Source organism: Daphnia magna, linkage group LG3, assembly GCF_020631705.1.
Source record: "Daphnia magna isolate NIES linkage group LG3, ASM2063170v1.1, whole genome shotgun sequence".
NCBI classification, from domain to species: Eukaryota; Metazoa; Arthropoda; class Branchiopoda; order Diplostraca; family Daphniidae; genus Daphnia; species Daphnia magna.
This window is the reverse complement of record NC_059184.1, coordinates 2,901,534-2,918,938: the sequence shown is the minus strand read 5'-3', so window position 1 is coordinate 2,918,938 and position 17,405 is coordinate 2,901,534. Positions and strand designations below refer to the sequence as shown.

Here is a 17,405-nt window from a genome sequence, read left to right as displayed (position 1 = left end):
TGATCATTTATCTAGAAAAAATTCCTATCAGGAAAAGAGAATCAATTGAAGTATGTGGAATCAAATAAAATGAACCAGGCATGTTCTAGAGATCATCAAAATAGGTTTTTACTCCGAGAGCAACAACACAATGTACAATTTGTCTAATTATCATAGTAAACAATGTGTTGATTACCTCTTTCTCTTCAAAGGATGAAATAAGTACAGTTAAAATGCTAACCTAAGCTGTTCCCTATTTAAAAGACATGGTTCTGCATATCAAACACCCAGTTTTGGGCTATGGATAAAGAAATTATCGGCGGCATGTTGGATCGGTAGCTTTAGTTCTCGTAACTACAACAACGAACAATGCGGCCGATAAATTACATTCATTTGTTAAACGAAATCTCACATTTTTAATGATCGACATGACGAAAGGTGATGGTTTCCATCTACGGTTGACTTTTTCAATATCCATATGTCTACATTTAAAAAAAGTAATTATCAGCACGCTGTATTGGCGTAAGTAAAAATAATAAAGAATACAAGAAATGCTGTGCTATTTTCTTCCCACAGTCTTTTCGTCATCAGGGGAAACATGGTGCAAGTAGCCATGAAAGATCACTTATGCAAGGAAATTTTCAATTCGCTTTTAGGCTACTCCGAATTGGGTGGAGCACGTGAAAGAAAGAAGACAACGACAAAAAAAAGAAGCATGAGGTTGCGAGAAAGGGCAACCGACATACACGTTTACCCAATTATTTCAGTAACGATCTGCGAATTTAATTTTCAGAGAATAAAATTTCTCTTCAACTTACGCGTTTTTTTTTACAAACCAAGAAAGCAGCGAACAGTTCCTTTTTTCCTTCATCAGCAAGTACGAGTAGGACATAATTCCCTGCTCTCAAACCAACAACAATTTCCCCATTTTACATAAATGTAATTTTTTTTCCTTTTTTTCTTTTGTTCTTCATCTTTGCCTTTGGACCTATTTACAATACACATATGATCGGAGAAAACTTGAGACGTTTCCTTCCACAGTTGAATCGTAGATCTGTCATGCGTGGAAAGAATCTTATTTTCTGTTGAAGTTCTTATGACATTAGTATGCAATAGCCTGAGAAACACCATTGATGGTTTTCGATTTAAGTACGCCGTTTTCACTGACCGTGACCGTTTCTACTCCATTCTCCACGACTCTATATCGAAAAAGAATAATTTAAAGTTTCTCTTGAGCAAAATGAAGTAGTAAAAACTGACTTTTTCGTGACGATTTTTTTCCCGTTGCTAACCCGTGTAGAAGTCGAAGTTCGTTTGACGGCGGGGACGGGCTGTCCACCGGCTCCGACGCCAAACGTGGTGGTTGAAAAAAATTCCGAGCCCCCCCCGCCAGTTCCCATACTGTCGTGCATACCGAAGAAGTTGCTCAGACCCATAGGACCACCTAACCCAAAACCCATGGGCGAGAAAAATGGACTGGCGAGAGAGTTGTTGGGTTGCCGAGATAATCCACCACTAACAGATGGTCTCTGAGCTCGATTGTTGTTGTTGCTTCTGTTCCTCGAGCCTAATATTTTTAATAATGCAAAATACATCCTAAAAAATCAACAGTAAATTTACATGGTTAACTTCTGTTACCTCCAAAAAATGGATCATTTCCGAAGAAATCATCCATGAGATCAGCCATAGGATCACCACGGAAGAATTCTTTGAATACTTCTTCTGGATCTCTGAAAGCAAAGCCAGTGAAGCCAAAACCGAAGTCGAACGGTGACCCGAACCCAAAGGAATCAAAGCCTCCAAAATTCGCACCATGATCGCAACGTGATCTATGATGCCCGCTGGCAGGTCGACCGGAATTGAGGAGTCCCTCTTTACCATACTGATCGTAAATCTTTCGTTTCTTTTCGTCAATTAGCACCTCATATGCTTCAGACAGCTCACGGAATCGACTAGTGGCTTCCTCTTGGTTATCGGGATTCTTGTCAGGATGCCATTTTAAGGCAAGTCGTCGGTATCTACAAAAATACAAGCATTGCCAAATTGAATAGATTTGGTTGGACACCTCCCCCCCCCTAAAAAAAAGAAAGCTATCACAGGTATTTTTTTGCTAATTTATGACAATTGGGTTGCTAAGAATGTTGTGACATCACAGATTACAACCGTGACCAGAGCTACGCCGATGCCTGTTAGTACAACCGTTTCTACTGTATCTAAAAATAAAAACAGTGGGATGTTTTTCATTGTGCTGGGCCAAAATCACTACCACATTAGAGACAGCAAGCTTGCTTAAGAAATGTACAAAGGGAATACATACGATTTTTTGATATCTGTTGTTGTGGCAGAACGTTGTATCTCAAGAACTTTGTAGTAGTCTACCATTGTGGTGGATGGGCCAGCCTCCTCGGCTGCTGATGTACTTTCGTTCTTGAGACCTATAGCCATGAAACAAGAGTTACATTACCAAGCTCGATAAGCAGTACAGAAAAAATAAGATGGAAGAGCACAACCTTTGCCCTTTTCCTTTGTGTTCAGCTTTACTCTTATTACTAGTACTAGAACTCTTAAACCAACCACTTTTTCCACTTGTTTCAGGTTCTTTACATGCAGCAGACTCTTTGTTTGATGATTTCTGGCCAGTTCTGCCAGAAGGCAATCCTGTATCTTCGTCTTCTATTATTTGCACGTCGTCGTCAGAATCTCTCTCAACGCGCAATCGCTTTCGACACCTTTCATCTTGTGGTCGTCTGGTGTACGGTTTGGTCGTTTCCGCACCGCTGCTACTGCTGGCGCCATCGGTTTTCCTGACAGGACCCATGGCCTCGTTTAAATCACTCGTGTAAGACAGACGGCAATAATATGAGTTTCACTAGATGGGACCAGAAAAGCAAACGCCGCGGAATCGTCAAAATACGTTGTCAGCTGAGTATGGCGATAGCCATGTTTTCCTTTACCCTCTTTCTGGTAAATTCCCAAAGAACGCAGCCACCTAGCGACCAGCTATAAAACGTCGTCTATGGATACGTCGAACTACCAAAAAGGTGGGGGGGGGAGGTGATTCCTCAACCCCCTCTCCAACAAACACACCCGAATGTCAACAGAAAGAAAACAATTTGCGTGCAGTGTCGAGGTTTTCCCAGGTCGTAGATCAACTTCAGCTAATGAAGGAAGCTTTTACCGTAGTGAACGTTTACTAGGAGTGAAAAATACTAGTTTACAGCCTTTTTTAATGACGTTTATCATAAAACTTTTGTCAACTCGACGTGCAATATTCTAAGGTTTTCCCATCACACCCACAATCAACCCCTTTTTTGTAATTCCAACAGTCGGCGTGAATCAAGTGGAAAACGGGAACGACGATCAAGTATTCACGGTGCGCGCCCGAAAGACCACTCATCGGGCCATACAAGGCAACGAACGGTTGAGACCAACAACCAATAGGCAAGGTTATAGTCATCGTTTAAACATCCCTTTTAAAGCTCACAAATCGCATACGAGGGTTGCAAATCCGCAAAAGTCTAACACTAGACGGTGTTGTCCGCGTCGTGGCGACGCTCAAAAACTTATAAATAACAAGGCAAGGCCATTACGATTCGTGGCAACTGTTGTCCATTTGGCCACTGGAACTTTTCCCTTTGCCATTATCTCCCAAAGAAAACGATGCTTTGAGTAGAGAGAGAGAGAGAGAGGAGAAAATCCTTACAAGGTTTCACTTCAAAACTTCGCTGCTAACCAACTATACCAAACTCTACCCAACCTTGAAGCGGATCAAGAGAAGCAGACAGACATTGGCCTGATTACAGTTCGGTATATGATAAGTTATTAGCTAGTAGACTAGGCAATATCTATACCAATCACGTGGTTTGGTACATACTGGTATCGGTAAAAAGAGACCTAATAAGAAAACAGAGCAGAGTAGCCCCGGGCCCTTTTGTTCCGTCATCTTCGCATGCAGGGCAACAAACTTGCCCGAATATTCGGAAGGAAAAATACACCCATCGAACGTTACTTCGATGACTGTTACCGTTGCTTTATCCTATGTAGAACTAATAACTGCACTCGCTCGTCCGACAAACAAACAGTGTCTTTGAATATTTTTTAAGAGTAGCATTAACAAATGCACTCTGATAACCCAGCCCCAATGGCGGTCGTATCGTATGTCACAACATACAACAAAATTTTGTAACTTAATCATTTAATCGGACTTACTAAAGAGTCTGACTGAGGAGAAATGTAACCTACAGACCACCACAATGAACTCTCACCGTCTGGTAACAACAACAAAAAAAACCAAACGCGGGGGCTTCTAACAACAAACCATATAAATAAACACACATTTTAATTTTAAAAAAGAGATCAAAAGACTCGCCTTTCGGATCCACTGGGTAATATAATTGGAGATCGGATGGGTTTTGTTTCCAACACAGAGGTGTGAAGGAAAGGTAAAACAACACACACTAGTCGAGCACCAAACGGCTTAATGGGTTCCATACATTGGATACAGACTACTACTGGGGAGCCTGCCTCTGGGATCTAACGACGATGCCGGAATCACTCTTGTTGAATATTATAATCATTTGCATTTTTTGAATGACCAATAACATTAGATATTTACTAGTTTTTTTAATAATTAAAAAATTAAGTTTTAACCTTTTTTTTACTTCTGCTTGTATAAAAATCTATCGGCAACAATGAGAAACGAACAAGCAACTGTAAACAAAGCGGGAAATTACCTAAACAACAGAACCATAAAATGGCCAACGTAAATGACAAGTTTGTTAGAAGCCGTCAATCATTTTTGGAACTTGGGAAACATCTTCAGTGTCAATCTTGGTACATTTGTTATGATATTAATAATTTAAAAAATTTAATGTCTCATGTATTAGTTCTTGTTGCATAGTGAGAAACTGGCTTACAGCCCCCATATTCTAGGAGGATGTGATCATACTTTTTGTCAGTCATGCACAAACATCCATTGTGGAAAACCGTGCCCAGTTTGTGGCGTTGTCTCGTTACCAGACACCTGTAAACCAGATACTGTTATTGAAAATCTCATAGAAGCGTACCTGCCTATGGCTGAATATCTTGGAATTGATGTAACACCAGCAGTTCACAATGATATTCATTTGAATAAGGAATTAAGCAAGAAGCTAGTTCCAGCAACACCAGCATCAACAATCAACAGACCTGTTAAGACACCAAAAAACTCACTTAAACCTGAAAATTTTTCAACTCCCGTTCACACAATCAAGAGGTGTGGGAGGACAGGAAGTCTCAGTGAAAGTTTAAATACTTCAATTAGTGGAACATCTGCCTCAAGAATAGACAAACGTAATGCAAAGGGTGAAACTCAATTGCATGTGGTAAGTGTGGTTTATCCAAAAGTAAGTATTTTGTAAATGTAAATCTTATTCTATTTTCTTTTGAAAAGGCTTGCCTTAAACAGGATGTACAAAGAATCAAAGAACTGTTAGGACTCGGGGCTAATCCGAACACGCAAGATAATGCCGGATGGACGCCTTTGGTAAAGTACGCATTAGTTTACTTTTTTCAGTAGAATTTAATCTCTGTCTTAGCACGAAGTAGTCGGCTGTGGAAACGAGGAGATAGTAACTCTACTCGTGGAAAATGGGGCGAACCCCAATATTCCTGGTGGCCAGAATGAGACATCTCTTCACGATGCCGTTGCCTGTAACCGAACCAATATTGTCCGGCTCCTCGTGTCACACGGCGCAGACGTAAACGCCCGAAACAGTCGAGGGCTTACTCCTAAGTAAATAAATACAAATTTCCTTTTAACGAAAGCCGTTTTAAGACGTTTCTCTTCTCAGAGACTTATGCTCAAAAGACAATGAAGACATGACTGCTGCCCTTCAAACTTCGACGATCATGCCAGCAGCTCCTAGCAATCCCGATCGAACCAACGCCCGTACAACTTTACAGACAATTTGTCTTTTTGTTCTTAACATGGAAAAAAAATCTCATCCTGGATTAAGCAAACTTGCTCGTACTCTTAATTTCAAGATATCAACTAACTATTCCAGCTCGGTCACTCATGTGGCTGTCCGGTTGGATGATCCTTGTAACGCAATCAAGGCTAACGCGCATTTCTACTCTGCTGTCCTTCAGGGCCAGTTTATTGTCGATTTTAAATGTATGAAATTATTTTATATAGCGTTCGTATCTTAACGTTCGTGTTTGCTAATCAACGTCTTCGTTGTAGGGATAGAGGAAAGCGCAAAGTTGGAACGTTTGATAGATGTTTGCCAGTATGAAATTGATGGAAGTTTGAATCGGGCACCACCGGGCGGATCTCTCAGTCGGTTAAATGTTGCTAACCAACTACCCGGTCTGTTCAATAATTGCTCCTTCTACCTCAACGGCCTGTTCTCCACACCTAGCAAGGCCGACATTACGCAATGGATCAAGCACGGTGGTGGTACATTGTTGACGCGTAGCCCAAATCCGGAGAGCATCTCTCCTTGTGAAAAGATCCCGTATCATGCCTCGCCTACCAGTCCATTGGTCCAGTGCTCACATTTCATTCTATATGATTCTAGGGCCAAGGCGCAGCCAACTCTCAAGTATAACATGTCTCACGTAAAATCGCTTTCCGTTGATTGGCTAGTGGCGTCCATCGAGAATTTTTCTCTTGTCGATCCTTTCGGATTTTGATTTCTAGCTCAGGAACCACTTTTGCAATAAAAAAAAAAGAAAAAAAAAGATAATAATAAGAAAATAATCTGTGATTTGTCTTTGTTCGTCAATCCTGAATACAGACCATTTACCAAGCTGGCGTTTAAAAAGTTTAATGAAAACCTCTGACTAGCCCCAACTACAAACGGGCAGCTGACCTGTATGATTGACAACTCAACATCTAGCGGAACACATTCACGCACACAAACACACAGGAAAGAGGGGAATGGGCATTTTTCTGTTATTCTTAATATGATGATAGGTCAGCAATGCCATACTGATTCAAACTTTTCGGATTTACTTCCAGGCTTGCCGAAGTGACTTCTTGCCAGCTAATCGTTTGGTTATGAATGAAGCCAGTGTCAATCCAATCAAAACCAATGCGATAAAGCCATATTCGAAATCATCGTTGAGAACGTCAAATGTCCTGGAGGGTGTCACATGAGTAAAGAAGATATCTGCAGGTATAAAAAAATAAATAAATGAAACAAAACGGTAAGATAAAAATCATTTTCAGTACGAAAGAAACGAAAAATGAGATGAAGATTATACCCAAACCGCAGACGAAGACCAGTGCAGTAGATTCTAGCGAAGACGGAGTAACGTAAATACTTTTAATGTTGGAGATTGTCTGATTGTAATTGATGATAGCTTCGGCTGGGATCGGCAACTCTGGCAAATAAGGCATGATACCTTCTTCGCGCATTTCAGGTGTCGCAGCAGCCACAACTGGTCGACGCGGATCTAAGAACGCACGTGGCATTTCTTGTATCCATCCATTTGTTAGTCCAACTGCAAATCGATTTCAAATATAGCTAAACAACGGCACCAAAGACATTAGATTTATGATACTCACGAAGAATGTGTTTCGCGGTCATGCCTTGTTCGGACACGGTATCTTTCATGGCCGTGATGTGTGCCGGATAGATGTAAGCTTGACGGTCCACCAATGGTTGAGGTGCCGAAAACGAGGAAAACGCTGTGCTGTTACTCTGCGTCTGCCCTTCAAATAGTTCAAGCGAGCTCAGTTCAGTTCGTCGGTATTTCTCGTTGTAATAGGAGTAAACGATCCAGTTTTCTGCGTAAACAACATGGTAGGGTGACTGAACACGGCGATGCGAGGTGGAAAAGACGACAGCTCCAGACACAACATCAATCAAATACAGATTGAGATATCCACGATGGTGTGGATGATTTGTTCCAGCAGTCGCCACGACAACCATGTTAGGATTAAGGTACTTGTATAGAACGCTTCGATCAGCCAATACGCGACCTTGCGAGAACACCTGCAATAACATTTCAAATGGAATTTAACTGAGACACTAAGGACTGACGCTAGTACTAGTACCTTTTCCTCTGGATGACGAGAGACAATGGAAACAATTTCTTCCTCTACTGAATCACTCGAAGAACAAAGCTGCAACTGCCATACCGCGGCAGAGGACAGTTGATCAGCCCTACTCTTGGCCAGCGAATAGCCACGTAATACACAACTCTTCGTGTCTGCTACGAACATAAATAAGTTGTTGGACATTTTGAATACATGATTTATGGCTGATTCAGTTGGTGGAAAAACATGCGGAGCAGCGGACTCATCTAGCAGCAGCAGCGGTTTCATGTATTCGGTCTCCTCGTTTTGGGGCAAAAGCAGTGCTTGTTGCACATTGTAGGATAGATTTACGTAGCCTTCACTTCCAAACTGAGCCGGCTCACCAGTGATTGGATGAAAGATAAAAAGTACGGCTTGGTTAGAAGTGGAACTTTTGGCTAAGATAGTGCATTGCGGCTCCAACGGGTAGTGAATGCTGGTTCGCTGGACGTAAAGGCGAACTTTATCGGTGTTGACATTCTTCAGTAATCGTTGCCAAACAATCCTACCGGATAATGTGTCCATTGCAAACAGCTTACCCGGTCGGGTAAGAATAAGAATCAATTTGTGCAAACCGAAACGATCCCTTTCAAGTGCTTTGTTGTTGCTTCCGACAGCATCGCGATGGACCAAACTAATCTGGCCTGCCACGAGTTGTTGGGCGACTATCAAAAGTTGCCGAAACTGCGAACTAAGCCGTCTGATGGTATGACCCAAGATGCCACTCAATGGCTGGTCTGAACCAAATTCTTCTTCAATAGAAGCTTCAATGGAAGAAACAGGAAGATCAACCATCTCTACTTGGACAATGGAAGTCAAAGCCTCTTCACGGGTCCAATACACTTCTTTTTTGGAGCCATAGTGAAAAGAATCATCAGTGGTGCTGATGGCATAGCGATAGCTTAGCTCTCCATTCGGTTTTCTCATCAAGAAGGTCGAAAGCAGGTCAGGTTCACCAGCTTGATCTGGCAACTTCATATCTCCACTGACATCGTCAAGTACTTGATCGGTTTCCAAATCGTAGATTCTAACTGAGTAATTTTTTTCGCGTTTTATTAGGGCAGCCATGTATTGGCCGCGAGCTTCAGTATCTTTGACTGTTGGAACGCTCACCAATACAGTTTCGCTAGGCCATTCAGCACCGGTTCTTTGGAGTCCCTCATCAGTTACTTTATACAAGGAGAACGTACCTGTCGTTCTCAAAGACACGAAATTTTTCGTAACCCCCAAGGTGACCAATTGGCCAGCACCAACAGTTATACCAAGATACTGTAACTCGATTCTTTGATGAGTATCAGAATTTCTTACGTCCACAATGTTGACGGCGTCATCCTGAGGATGTAGGCAGACCAAATGGGGGAAAACTAGCTGGCAATTAGTTCCAGGGGTGAACCATGGCAACTCAGTGGCTGGTGAAACATTTTCTGTTCCACTAGTTGCGCTGTACTCAGTCAAGCGGAGGTCATAGCCAGACCTGGAAGGATTGATCTCAATAGATATTACATCTCTCTTTGAGACTGACCACTTGCACAAGACAGGTTGTATGTCTTTGGCCACAGCAGTTTCCCACTGAAGGATTCCTGATGATACATCAAATACCCTTACAATTGTAGGGAAATTGCTGACAGATGCTACTTTTCCATTGCTGAGCAAGAAAAGAGAAGTAATTGTGCTTTTGGCGCTACTGCCTAGCAAATGACGCCACTCAATTTTTCCTGAGAAAAATGATTGGTTATGTTTTTTTGTGTGGAAGGGAAAACAAATTTGTAAGACTAACCTGTGCCAGCATGAAGGAGAGCTAGTGTATTTTCTTCTGTGCCAACAACAATTTTCTTCCCCGTAGAATCAAAAATAGCATGTTTAACTTTCCCGATGTACTGTTGGCGCCTGCATCAAGTAAAATCAATGCTTACGTAAATGCAAATTTATGTTACTTTTAGAAGTTGTAAGTCGATGAGAAACCTTTGGCGTACCAATCAAACTTCCCGATTTGGTCTTCATACAATCCGTTAATTGTTTGTATAAAAATAAATACTATACATAATGAGGAGCTGGAGGTTTTCATGGCGGAAACCAATTAAACAATATTAATAAACGGCGCCGTGTTTAAGAATGTCACAGAAAAAACGGAAGCAACCGGGAAAAAGACTTGTCTCTGCAAATTCACTGACAGCACCTGGTATAATTGAAGGTGAAGGCTAAACAGAAGTCGGGTTGGCTTTCCGGCAGCCGGCAAAGCAGCGGCAAAGCGCGAGCAGATATATCATATTCATATGTATCTATTCTATAACTCTGGCTTCTGGCCTGGGAGAAAATATATGACAACTTGACGAGCTTCGATAGTTCAAGCACCTGACGAAACTGTTCAGGTCGTGTAAATATATATTTAAGTTTATTCCAGTGCCAGTGCAATATTTTTAAAATCTTTGCATCACATGGATAGCTATAAAATTGGGCAGCAGAAAAAATTCACTTTTAGTGATTTAATAGAGAGAAAAACACACAAAGAAAACGTACCAAGAACGAAAGATATGTGATCATGCAAGAAAGGACTCCCAGTAAAAATCAGCATCGTGTTTGGGCATGATGGTATTGTTGATAAAGGCCACAGTCCGGCATTTTGATTGAACATCCCACCATTGAGTCATATTTTGGTAAACTTTTAAAGGTAAAGTTGAGTTGTGTAAATAATCACATAAACGACACATGCCCCCTTTAGCATCCCTAGGACCCCCACCAACGATATAATGCTTTTTCCACCAAAAATATTCGTTGTAAAGCGTATCGTTTCCATCCAACAAGAGCAAATAATCAGCCAATTCTCGTATTGATTGATAATCAGCAGCATTGATGTAAGAATGTGGAGGAGCTATTCGTTTGTGATGACCGTGGAGATCGAAAACGATTGGAATAATGTGGTATCGCATTTGATCAAAAAACTTTTCCGTGACGTAATCCTCACACAAAGTGTTTTCTAATGATAGATAGAATTTATAATCACGCTCCAACATTTCGTGACACAACTCAGAATTTGAACGAGAGCATCGCATTGTTCCGCACTGTCCGTAAATGTCGACGTCGATGAAGGTTTTCAGTCGATTGACGTATTCGTTCCGAGCGCTAAGAGATTTGCAATTGGAGACGAACCAGGCAACCTTTTTCGTTTTTCCAGCCCCGTAGTTGGTGGTATCAAAGTGAACATCACGCATCAGTTGCTTAAGGGTCAGGGGATTTATTCGTGACGAGTCGAGCGTGACACTTTCTGTAAGAGCACTGAACCAACCATACGGATTGTAAATATCAGAATCTCTGCGATATGTCATTGTTCTGTTGAAAAAATTTTTCATCGATTCAGTATTTACGAATCTCCACGCAGGGGACTCCATGCTTAAGAAAACGTAGTGCTGATGAGGCCACCTCTTGACAGGTACATCATCAGGCGTCCAATCGTGTTGGTGGAAGATGATGGCATCATATTCTTTCAATAGTTCCCAGTTAACAATACGACCACGGCTAAATATATCACACTGTAACTGGCAGTGAGTAAGACGATAGGCATCCTCTGCCATGCCGGTTGGTCCCTGTGCAATTTCAAAGCCGTTTCGTCGTCTGGGTGGTTTGTACTGTTCATACCAGAATAGTATCTTCTTTACTGGTTGAGGGCTAGGAAAGGTATTGAGCAAATTGGTAGTTGAAAAAGTACCGCCTTTTTTAAATAATGTCGTTCTGTAGTATAGTCGCGTTAAAAGAATGATGATCAATACTGCAACTACGCAGCGGTGGTATTGGGACATCCTAAGGTTCAGCAACTGTAGTCTATTCTATTGTGAAAACATCTCGTTGTAACTGAAACTCCCATTCAACACAATGTGGAAAATGTACGAAAATTCACATTAGGTATTTCAAATGTAAACTGAAAGTTGAATTTATGTTTCCCAAGAGATCTTCACATTACCTACAAGACCAAAATTGAAATTTCTTTACTTTTTTCATAGTTTTAACTTCAGCTGATGTACCTTGTGCTGATAAAATAAAAGGCATTCCATGATACTATAACCTTATAAACCAAGGCAAGTCACAAGAAAGCCAACTAAGAGTAACAATATTCACAGCGTGTATTGGCAGTATCCACCTGAGAAAAGTACAGGTGTGTTGCCAGTTTTGGTCAGCTCAGCCAGCTGTTGTAGTGTTGTTGGTTTACGGACTCTCCAAACGTGTTTCACCACAAAGCTATACCTTCTTCTGGAAAGTTTCCTTTAGCCTGCAGCAATCCTAAACTGGTTTTCACTATTTCAAATTCAAACTTAGTTGTCTAACTAAAAAAATAATAGCAGACGCCTTTGTTTGTTGGTGAGGTAGTACGTACCACTGTAGTCAAATGTGCGTACAAATTGTTATCTATTAAGTTGCTGCAGAGTCATAGCGGTCATAGTATAGACCCCTGGGGTCTATGACTCTGGTTGCTGGTTTTTAATCACGAATTTGTTCCACTGACTTCTAAAGGTGGATTTTAACATAATGTACGGAATAAATTTTTATAAGGATGAACAAACACAACCAAAGTTTCGAAAAAAAAACAACTCGCGAATGACTATATGGCACCAGGATTAATTCAATAATCCGAGTTCTGTCGCAGCAAAGCGAACTGCATTATACATTGTTTTTTATAAAATGCAATTTTGACCGACCATATCGACAACACAAAACCAGTTGAACCAAGTAATAACACAGGTCTAGGATAGTTCAGAATCCATCACCAAAAATGTAAACAATTCTCATGAATTTTCCGGAAGACTATGTTCGACAAGATTGGATGCCAAGCTTGCAAAGCTACATTGTTTCGTGATCACAATTTTAACCTGTTGTTCAACAACAACAAGCGTTATCGGTACGGAGTCACGTACCTGGGCAGAACTAACGTTACAAAAGCGATTGCAACAACGATAACCAACTCGCAACATCAAATATAAGAACTTAGTTTTGGAAATGACTTGGGTTTCATTGCTTGGCCGGGCAAAGCGATGATATAATCTTGATCAACCAAGTTAGCAGCCACGTTTGGTCTGTTTGTTAAGATAAAATCCACACCTGCCTCCAGGTAGTGCGTCATTGTAGATTCCCGATCGACCGTCCAAACACCAACAGCAGCATACATGCCCATATCAAGGCTGTACTGGATGGCGTTGTCATATGCTGCCGGTAAAATATGAAAACATGCGGTTATCCCTGTGTCATAAACAATATTTGTGGTCTTCAACTGGAGCGAGCTTCTCAAGACCTTTTTTGCTTTTCTCCCTTCGTTGTCGATCGTGTAGAAATATTGGTCAGCATATTTGGTATTGCTAGCTTCTTGAAGGGCACCACGCAGGTAATCAGCACGTGATATTGTTAAACATCCGAGAAGAATCTGTCCGCGAAAACCCCGTGCAAGCACTTTCTCGTTAAACAATCGCACTACATTTGCGCCTGCTTCGGCATAATTCGGCACTGTTTTGTCCAGTTTAGCGTCAATGTAAATGAGTGCTAATGGAGAAGAGATAATCTCAGAGCTTCCCAAGAAGTCTGTCATTTCCGTGACACTCGTCGAAGCGGAACAACCTTCACCGAGAACCCCACATCCATTGTCCCCATTGGTAAACAAATGGATAAAGCAACTGCAATCACAAGGAAATCCATGATGAAATTTACTAGGATCGTTGCCTTCGAATTTCAAATCGATTTCAATGCCGTTGGCGCCTTGATCCAATGCCCATCGAATGGAATTTGGTGTGTTGACCATATGGGCGATGACGGTTATTGGACGCGATGCTTCGACCAGGTAGTAGCTGACGTAGTGGAGAAACAGCCACGGTATAGAAGTGAGGAATCCCGTTAGCATCTTCAATAAGGTTCACTTGAATCTCAAACGTTTGTCGAACAATTTCAGTTTGGGTTTCTGTCGAAAAGAATAGAACAGCGATGATAGTGTTACTTCTACCAGTTAACATCAACAGTCTGCTTACCTTGCCTGGAAGCAACTTGCTTCAAAAATGCAGGTGTCACACCAGAAAAAACATTGACCAGAACACCTTGAGAGTTCAAGGTGAGCCAGGTCCTTGATTCTTCCTACCTAGTACAATACGTTCGCGGAATTTTCAATCAGCTTTGGCACCTGCGGCTCAAAGCAAACTAAGGGACCATCCTACAACTCGTTGGGTGAGTATACTGTTTTGTAAACTTGGGAGAACGTAATTTCATAGCTGTTCACAAGGAAACCGTTAACCCCTTTTTTTTTCCCGGAAGAGATCCCCCCCCCCCCTGTGTCTGGTAGTACAAGACAAACGAGTGATGCTAGTACAGTTATGAGATGTAATCAAGGAACGGTCGCCTTTAACTAAAAAGTTTTGGCAAATATGTATCATAACGGCGAAAAATAAGAGTTCATTGGGTTTTAAATAAACAAAAAATACGTCATTCCACTCGGCATGAAAGGATGGACATTTGTCGGTCATTTGCACACAACCGTGAAATACCGGACGACACAGTTTCTGAACGTACCACTTTCTAAGCAGATGTGTTTGACAGACATTTTCACAGCTGGTTGGATCGACCAGTGTTTGAGCATTATTCGCCGCAGTTGGGGGTGAACACGAATCAGCTGCACTGATTCAACAACAGTCCCCAATTTCATTTTGAAGTGTACGGGATGAATCGAACTCGTTTGCGAAATTGTTCTCGTTTTTGCCAAGGAGGGACAGCGCTCAGTTTACTGTCGATAACACTCACCTGTTTCTTGGGATTGTTTTGGTTGAAACGAATCTCAGAACCCGTATCAGACTGTCAAAGCGATTTCAACTGCCAAAAACAGAGTGTCTCGTCTTTTCGAATAAATTTCCTCAGGAATGTACTGGGTGACAATCAAAGGAATAAACAACTCGCCAGTAATTGGAAGACGATTCTTTTCTGGAACGAGGGGCACGCTGGAAATAACACGTTTGATATTGGGACTGGAAAAGATATTTTTCTGAAAGCCGGATGCCCCGTTTGGCATTGTGAGGCAACCACAAATCGTACTCTTTTAGCTGACGAGAGTTATGATGCTGTAGTTTTCAATCAGCGAAAGTGGGATCCCTTGGATCTTCCAGCTAAACGGTCAACCCATCAACGTTACATTTTCTGGAGCAGGGATTCGCCCGGCTGGCGGTATGTCAACACCAACTCCATGGCCGAATTTTTCAATTGGACGATGACCTACCGCTGGGATTCGGATATCATTTACCCGTATGGATGGATAACTTTGACGGATCCTACGATTGTTACAAAGATGGATGCACAAGGTTTGCAACAACTAATGGCTGAAACTCAACTGGGTACAGTTAACTCCGCAACTGCGAAAACGAAAAAGGTTGCTTGGTTCGTCTCCAATTGCAAATCTCTTAGCGCTCGGAACGAATATGTCGATCGACTAAAAACCTTCATCGACGTCGACATTTACGGACAGTGCGGAACAATGCGATGCTCTCGTTTAAATTCTGAGTTGTGTCACGAAATGTTGGAGCGTGATTATAAATTCTATCTATCATTAGAAAACACTTTGTGTGAGGATTACGTCACGGAAAAGTTTTTTGATCAAATGCGATACCACATTATTCCAATCGTTTTCGACCTCCACGGTCATCACGCACGCATGGCTCCTCCACATTCTTACATCAACGCTGCTGACTATGAATCGGTGCGGGACTTGGCCGATTATCTGAACCTGCTGGATGGAAACGACACGCTTTACAATGAATACTTTTGGTGGAAAAAACATTATGATACTCACGATAACACTGAAGCTGCAAAACACAGCATGTGTGAGCTTTGCCGTATGCTTCACGATCCCACCAAACCTGAAAAAATTTACAAAGACATGACGAATTGGTGGGACATCCAGGCAACTTGCCAAACGATTACATTTTCCGACGGGGATGAGACCACCAAAGAGTCCCATGTTGAGTACATTTGGGAAGCCAAACCCATGTTAATCAGATGGTTCGGATGAAACAAAGATGTACTATGTAATTTCCATTTGTTTAAGTCATAATGTTTAGTATTGGAAGCAAGTCATTATTTGCGTTGGAATAAACCAGAGATTTTATTTGTGAGACCAATTAATTAAATACGAATATGAAAAAGGGAAAATAAAGTTAAAATAATTATAATAATTCTTCAAATTCTAGTAGAGTGGAGAAATCCTATTTGTCAATCAACAGGTAGCTGTTTCAGGTAAGGAACATTTTGGCGGCCTATAATGTCAGCTGCCACCTTAGGTCTGTTGGTCACGATGAAATCGACGCCAGCATTCAGGTAGTTTTTTATGGAAGCCTCTTGATCTACGGTCCAAATGCCAACGGCAGCATATGCCTTTGACTGAAGGCTATATCGAATTGCATTGTAGAAGGTTTTGTAAGGAAAACAAGCACTTGCTCCGGTATTGTAAACAATATTTCTGGTGCCCAATTGAAGCGAGGTCTTCAACACTTTATCCGCTTTTTTTCCTTCCTGCCCAATGGTATAGAAGTATCGGTCAGCATAATTGGAATTGGCGGCTTCACGTAGAGCACCACGTAGAAAATCTGAACGTGAAATAGTTGAAGAACCAAGAATAATTTGACCGCGATAACCCCGCCCTAAGACTTTCTCGTTAAACAGTCGCACCACATTGGCTCCGGCCTCGGCATAGTTCGGCACAGATTTGTCCAGTTTAGCGTCGATGTAGATGATTGCTAACGGAGAAGAGACAATCTCAGAGCTACCCAAGAAGTCTGTCATTTCCGTGACGCCCGTAGAAGCGGAACAACCTTCACCGAGAACCATGCATCCGCTGTCCTGAAATGTTGCATAACTCAGAAAGCAGGTGCAATCGCAAGGGAAGCCATGATGAAATCAACCAGGATGACTATCGTCAAATTTAAGATCGATTTCAATGCCATTAGCACCTTGTGCTAAAGCCCATCGGATAGAATTGGGCGTGTTCACCATGTGGGCTATGACACTAACTGGACGCGATACTCCTGTGCCATACCGAACGGCACCGCAGTACACAATCAACAACGAAAGAAAAGTTGAACGTCTAGTGAACATTTTCCCGGATTGGTAGACTGATGAGTCCCGATTGGAGGACCTTATCGTCCTTATTTTTCGCTGTCAAAAGAACCAAAAACAATCGAGAAACATTACAAAGACGAGATTAGACTAGAATTAGGAATTATCACAACAAATATTCTTACCGAATTGCACGATGCAAATGGCAGCAATCAAACACTGTTAGCTCTTTGTTGGTGCAAGTTAGACTGATTGAACAGGCAATTCTTGTCGTTTCCAATCTGTTGTACGAATC

At 41.7% G+C, this 17,405-nt stretch overlaps 7 protein-coding genes across 12 annotated transcripts; 2 read left to right on the top strand and 5 right to left on the bottom strand.

Annotated features, from left to right (window-relative positions):
- Positions 1 to 477: 477 nt before the first annotated feature.
- LOC116918978 (dnaJ homolog subfamily B member 6-A) lies at positions 478 to 2,945 on the bottom strand. 2 transcript variants are annotated; one of them, XM_045171096.1, is made up of 5 exons: positions 2,497 to 2,945; positions 2,297 to 2,414; positions 1,618 to 1,997; positions 1,240 to 1,546; positions 478 to 1,178 (listed from the first exon to the last, which is right to left on the bottom strand). In XM_045171096.1, exons 1-5 carry the CDS (start codon positions 2,795 to 2,797, stop codon positions 1,082 to 1,084), a joined length of 1,203 nt encoding a protein of 400 aa, XP_045027031.1. In that variant the 5' UTR covers positions 2,798 to 2,945; the 3' UTR covers positions 478 to 1,081. The 2 variants fall into 2 exon arrangements, with proteins under 2 accessions (XP_045027031.1, XP_032780692.2); XM_032924801.2 differs by having other exon boundaries at positions 2,490 to 2,628.
- Positions 2,946 to 3,926: 981 nt separating this feature from the next.
- On the top strand, positions 3,927 to 6,771 carry LOC116918974 (BRCA1-associated RING domain protein 1). 2 transcript variants are annotated; one of them, XM_032924795.2, is made up of 6 exons: positions 3,927 to 4,812; positions 4,880 to 5,342; positions 5,411 to 5,503; positions 5,556 to 5,752; positions 5,811 to 6,133; positions 6,203 to 6,771. In XM_032924795.2, the coding sequence occupies exons 1-6, from the start codon at positions 4,733 to 4,735 to the stop codon at positions 6,652 to 6,654; spliced, it is 1,608 nt and encodes a 535-aa protein (XP_032780686.2). In that variant the 5' UTR covers positions 3,927 to 4,732; the 3' UTR covers positions 6,655 to 6,771. The 2 variants fall into 2 exon arrangements, with proteins under 2 accessions (XP_032780686.2, XP_032780687.2); XM_032924796.2 differs by having other exon boundaries at positions 4,866 to 5,342.
- Position 6,772: 1 nt separating this feature from the next.
- LOC116918972 (ER membrane protein complex subunit 1) lies at positions 6,773 to 10,251 on the bottom strand. The gene is made up of 6 exons (XM_032924793.2): positions 10,018 to 10,251; positions 9,822 to 9,931; positions 8,024 to 9,759; positions 7,532 to 7,961; positions 7,228 to 7,467; positions 6,773 to 7,133 (listed from the first exon to the last, which is right to left on the bottom strand). Exons 1-6 carry the CDS (start codon positions 10,107 to 10,109, stop codon positions 6,973 to 6,975), a joined length of 2,769 nt encoding a protein of 922 aa, XP_032780684.2. The 5' UTR covers positions 10,110 to 10,251; the 3' UTR covers positions 6,773 to 6,972.
- A 131-nt stretch (positions 10,252 to 10,382) lies between these two features.
- LOC116918976 (alpha-(1,3)-fucosyltransferase C) lies at positions 10,383 to 12,991 on the bottom strand. Of its 4 annotated transcripts, none has more exons than XM_032924798.2 (3): positions 12,061 to 12,991; positions 10,562 to 11,999; positions 10,383 to 10,487 (listed from the first exon to the last, which is right to left on the bottom strand). In XM_032924798.2, exon 2 carries the CDS (start codon positions 11,836 to 11,838, stop codon positions 10,582 to 10,584), a length of 1,257 nt encoding a protein of 418 aa, XP_032780689.2. In that variant the 5' UTR covers positions 11,839 to 11,999; positions 12,061 to 12,991; the 3' UTR covers positions 10,383 to 10,487; positions 10,562 to 10,581. The 4 variants fall into 4 exon arrangements, with proteins under 4 accessions (XP_032780689.2, XP_032780691.2, XP_045027030.1 ...); XM_032924800.2 differs by having other exon boundaries at positions 10,415 to 11,667; positions 11,748 to 11,999; XM_045171095.1 differs by having other exon boundaries at positions 10,415 to 11,999.
- A 17-nt stretch (positions 12,992 to 13,008) lies between these two features.
- On the bottom strand, positions 13,009 to 14,302 carry LOC116918981 (dermonecrotic toxin LarSicTox-betaID1). The gene is made up of 3 exons (XM_032924807.2): positions 14,047 to 14,302; positions 13,323 to 13,979; positions 13,009 to 13,237 (listed from the first exon to the last, which is right to left on the bottom strand). Exons 2-3 carry the CDS (start codon positions 13,920 to 13,922, stop codon positions 13,151 to 13,153), a joined length of 687 nt encoding a protein of 228 aa, XP_032780698.2. The 5' UTR covers positions 13,923 to 13,979; positions 14,047 to 14,302; the 3' UTR covers positions 13,009 to 13,150.
- A 111-nt stretch (positions 14,303 to 14,413) lies between these two features.
- Positions 14,414 to 16,172, top strand: LOC116918975 (alpha-(1,3)-fucosyltransferase C). The gene has a single exon (XM_032924797.2). It carries the CDS (start codon positions 14,730 to 14,732, stop codon positions 16,065 to 16,067), a length of 1,338 nt encoding a protein of 445 aa, XP_032780688.2. The 5' UTR covers positions 14,414 to 14,729; the 3' UTR covers positions 16,068 to 16,172.
- Positions 16,173 to 16,267: 95 nt separating this feature from the next.
- Positions 16,268 to 17,328, bottom strand: LOC116918980 (dermonecrotic toxin LiSicTox-betaIA1ii). The gene is given in 1 exon segment (XM_045171098.1): positions 16,268 to 17,328. A coding segment is annotated over 1 exon segment (882 nt). The 5' UTR covers positions 17,150 to 17,328.
- Positions 17,329 to 17,405: the final 77 nt, after the last annotated feature.

Bases quoted from the DNA above. Each gene is read 5' to 3' on its own strand.
- LOC116918975 (XM_032924797.2), top strand. From the start codon at position 14,730: ATGAATCGAACTCGTTTGCGAAATTGTTCTCGTTTTTGCCAAGGAGGG.
- LOC116918974 (XM_032924795.2), top strand. From the start codon at position 4,733: ATGGCCAACGTAAATGACAAGTTTGTTAGAAGCCGTCAATCATTTTTG. The intron at 5,504-5,555 runs GTAAAGTACGCA...TCTCTGTCTTAG, and splicing joins ATGCCGGATGGACGCCTTTG to CACGAAGTAGTCGGCTGTGG. The intron at 6,134-6,202 runs GTATGAAATTAT...TCTTCGTTGTAG, and splicing joins GTTTATTGTCGATTTTAAAT to GGATAGAGGAAAGCGCAAAG.
- LOC116918972 (XM_032924793.2), bottom strand. From the start codon at position 10,109: ATGAAAACCTCCAGCTCCTCATTATGTATAGTATTTATTTTTATACAA. The intron at 9,760-9,821 runs GTTAGTCTTACA...CATTTTTCTCAG, and splicing joins TCTCCTTCATGCTGGCACAG to GAAAAATTGAGTGGCGTCAT. The intron at 7,134-7,227 runs GTATAATCTTCA...TTATACCTGCAG, and splicing joins GGTCTTCGTCTGCGGTTTGG to ATATCTTCTTTACTCATGTG.
- LOC116918978 (XM_045171096.1), bottom strand. From the start codon at position 2,797: ATGGGTCCTGTCAGGAAAACCGATGGCGCCAGCAGTAGCAGCGGTGCG. The intron at 1,998-2,296 runs GTATGTATTCCC...GTATTTTTGTAG, and splicing joins ACAACAGATATCAAAAAATC to ATACCGACGACTTGCCTTAA. The intron at 1,547-1,617 runs GTAACAGAAGTT...TAAAAATATTAG, and splicing joins AAATGATCCATTTTTTGGAG to GCTCGAGGAACAGAAGCAAC.
- LOC116918976 (XM_032924798.2), bottom strand. From the start codon at position 11,838: ATGTCCCAATACCACCGCTGCGTAGTTGCAGTATTGATCATCATTCTT.
- LOC116918981 (XM_032924807.2), bottom strand. From the start codon at position 13,922: ATGCTAACGGGATTCCTCACTTCTATACCGTGGCTGTTTCTCCACTAC. The intron at 13,238-13,322 runs GTCTTGAGAAGC...TTTTACCGGCAG, and splicing joins AAGGGAGAAAAGCAAAAAAG to CATATGACAACGCCATCCAG.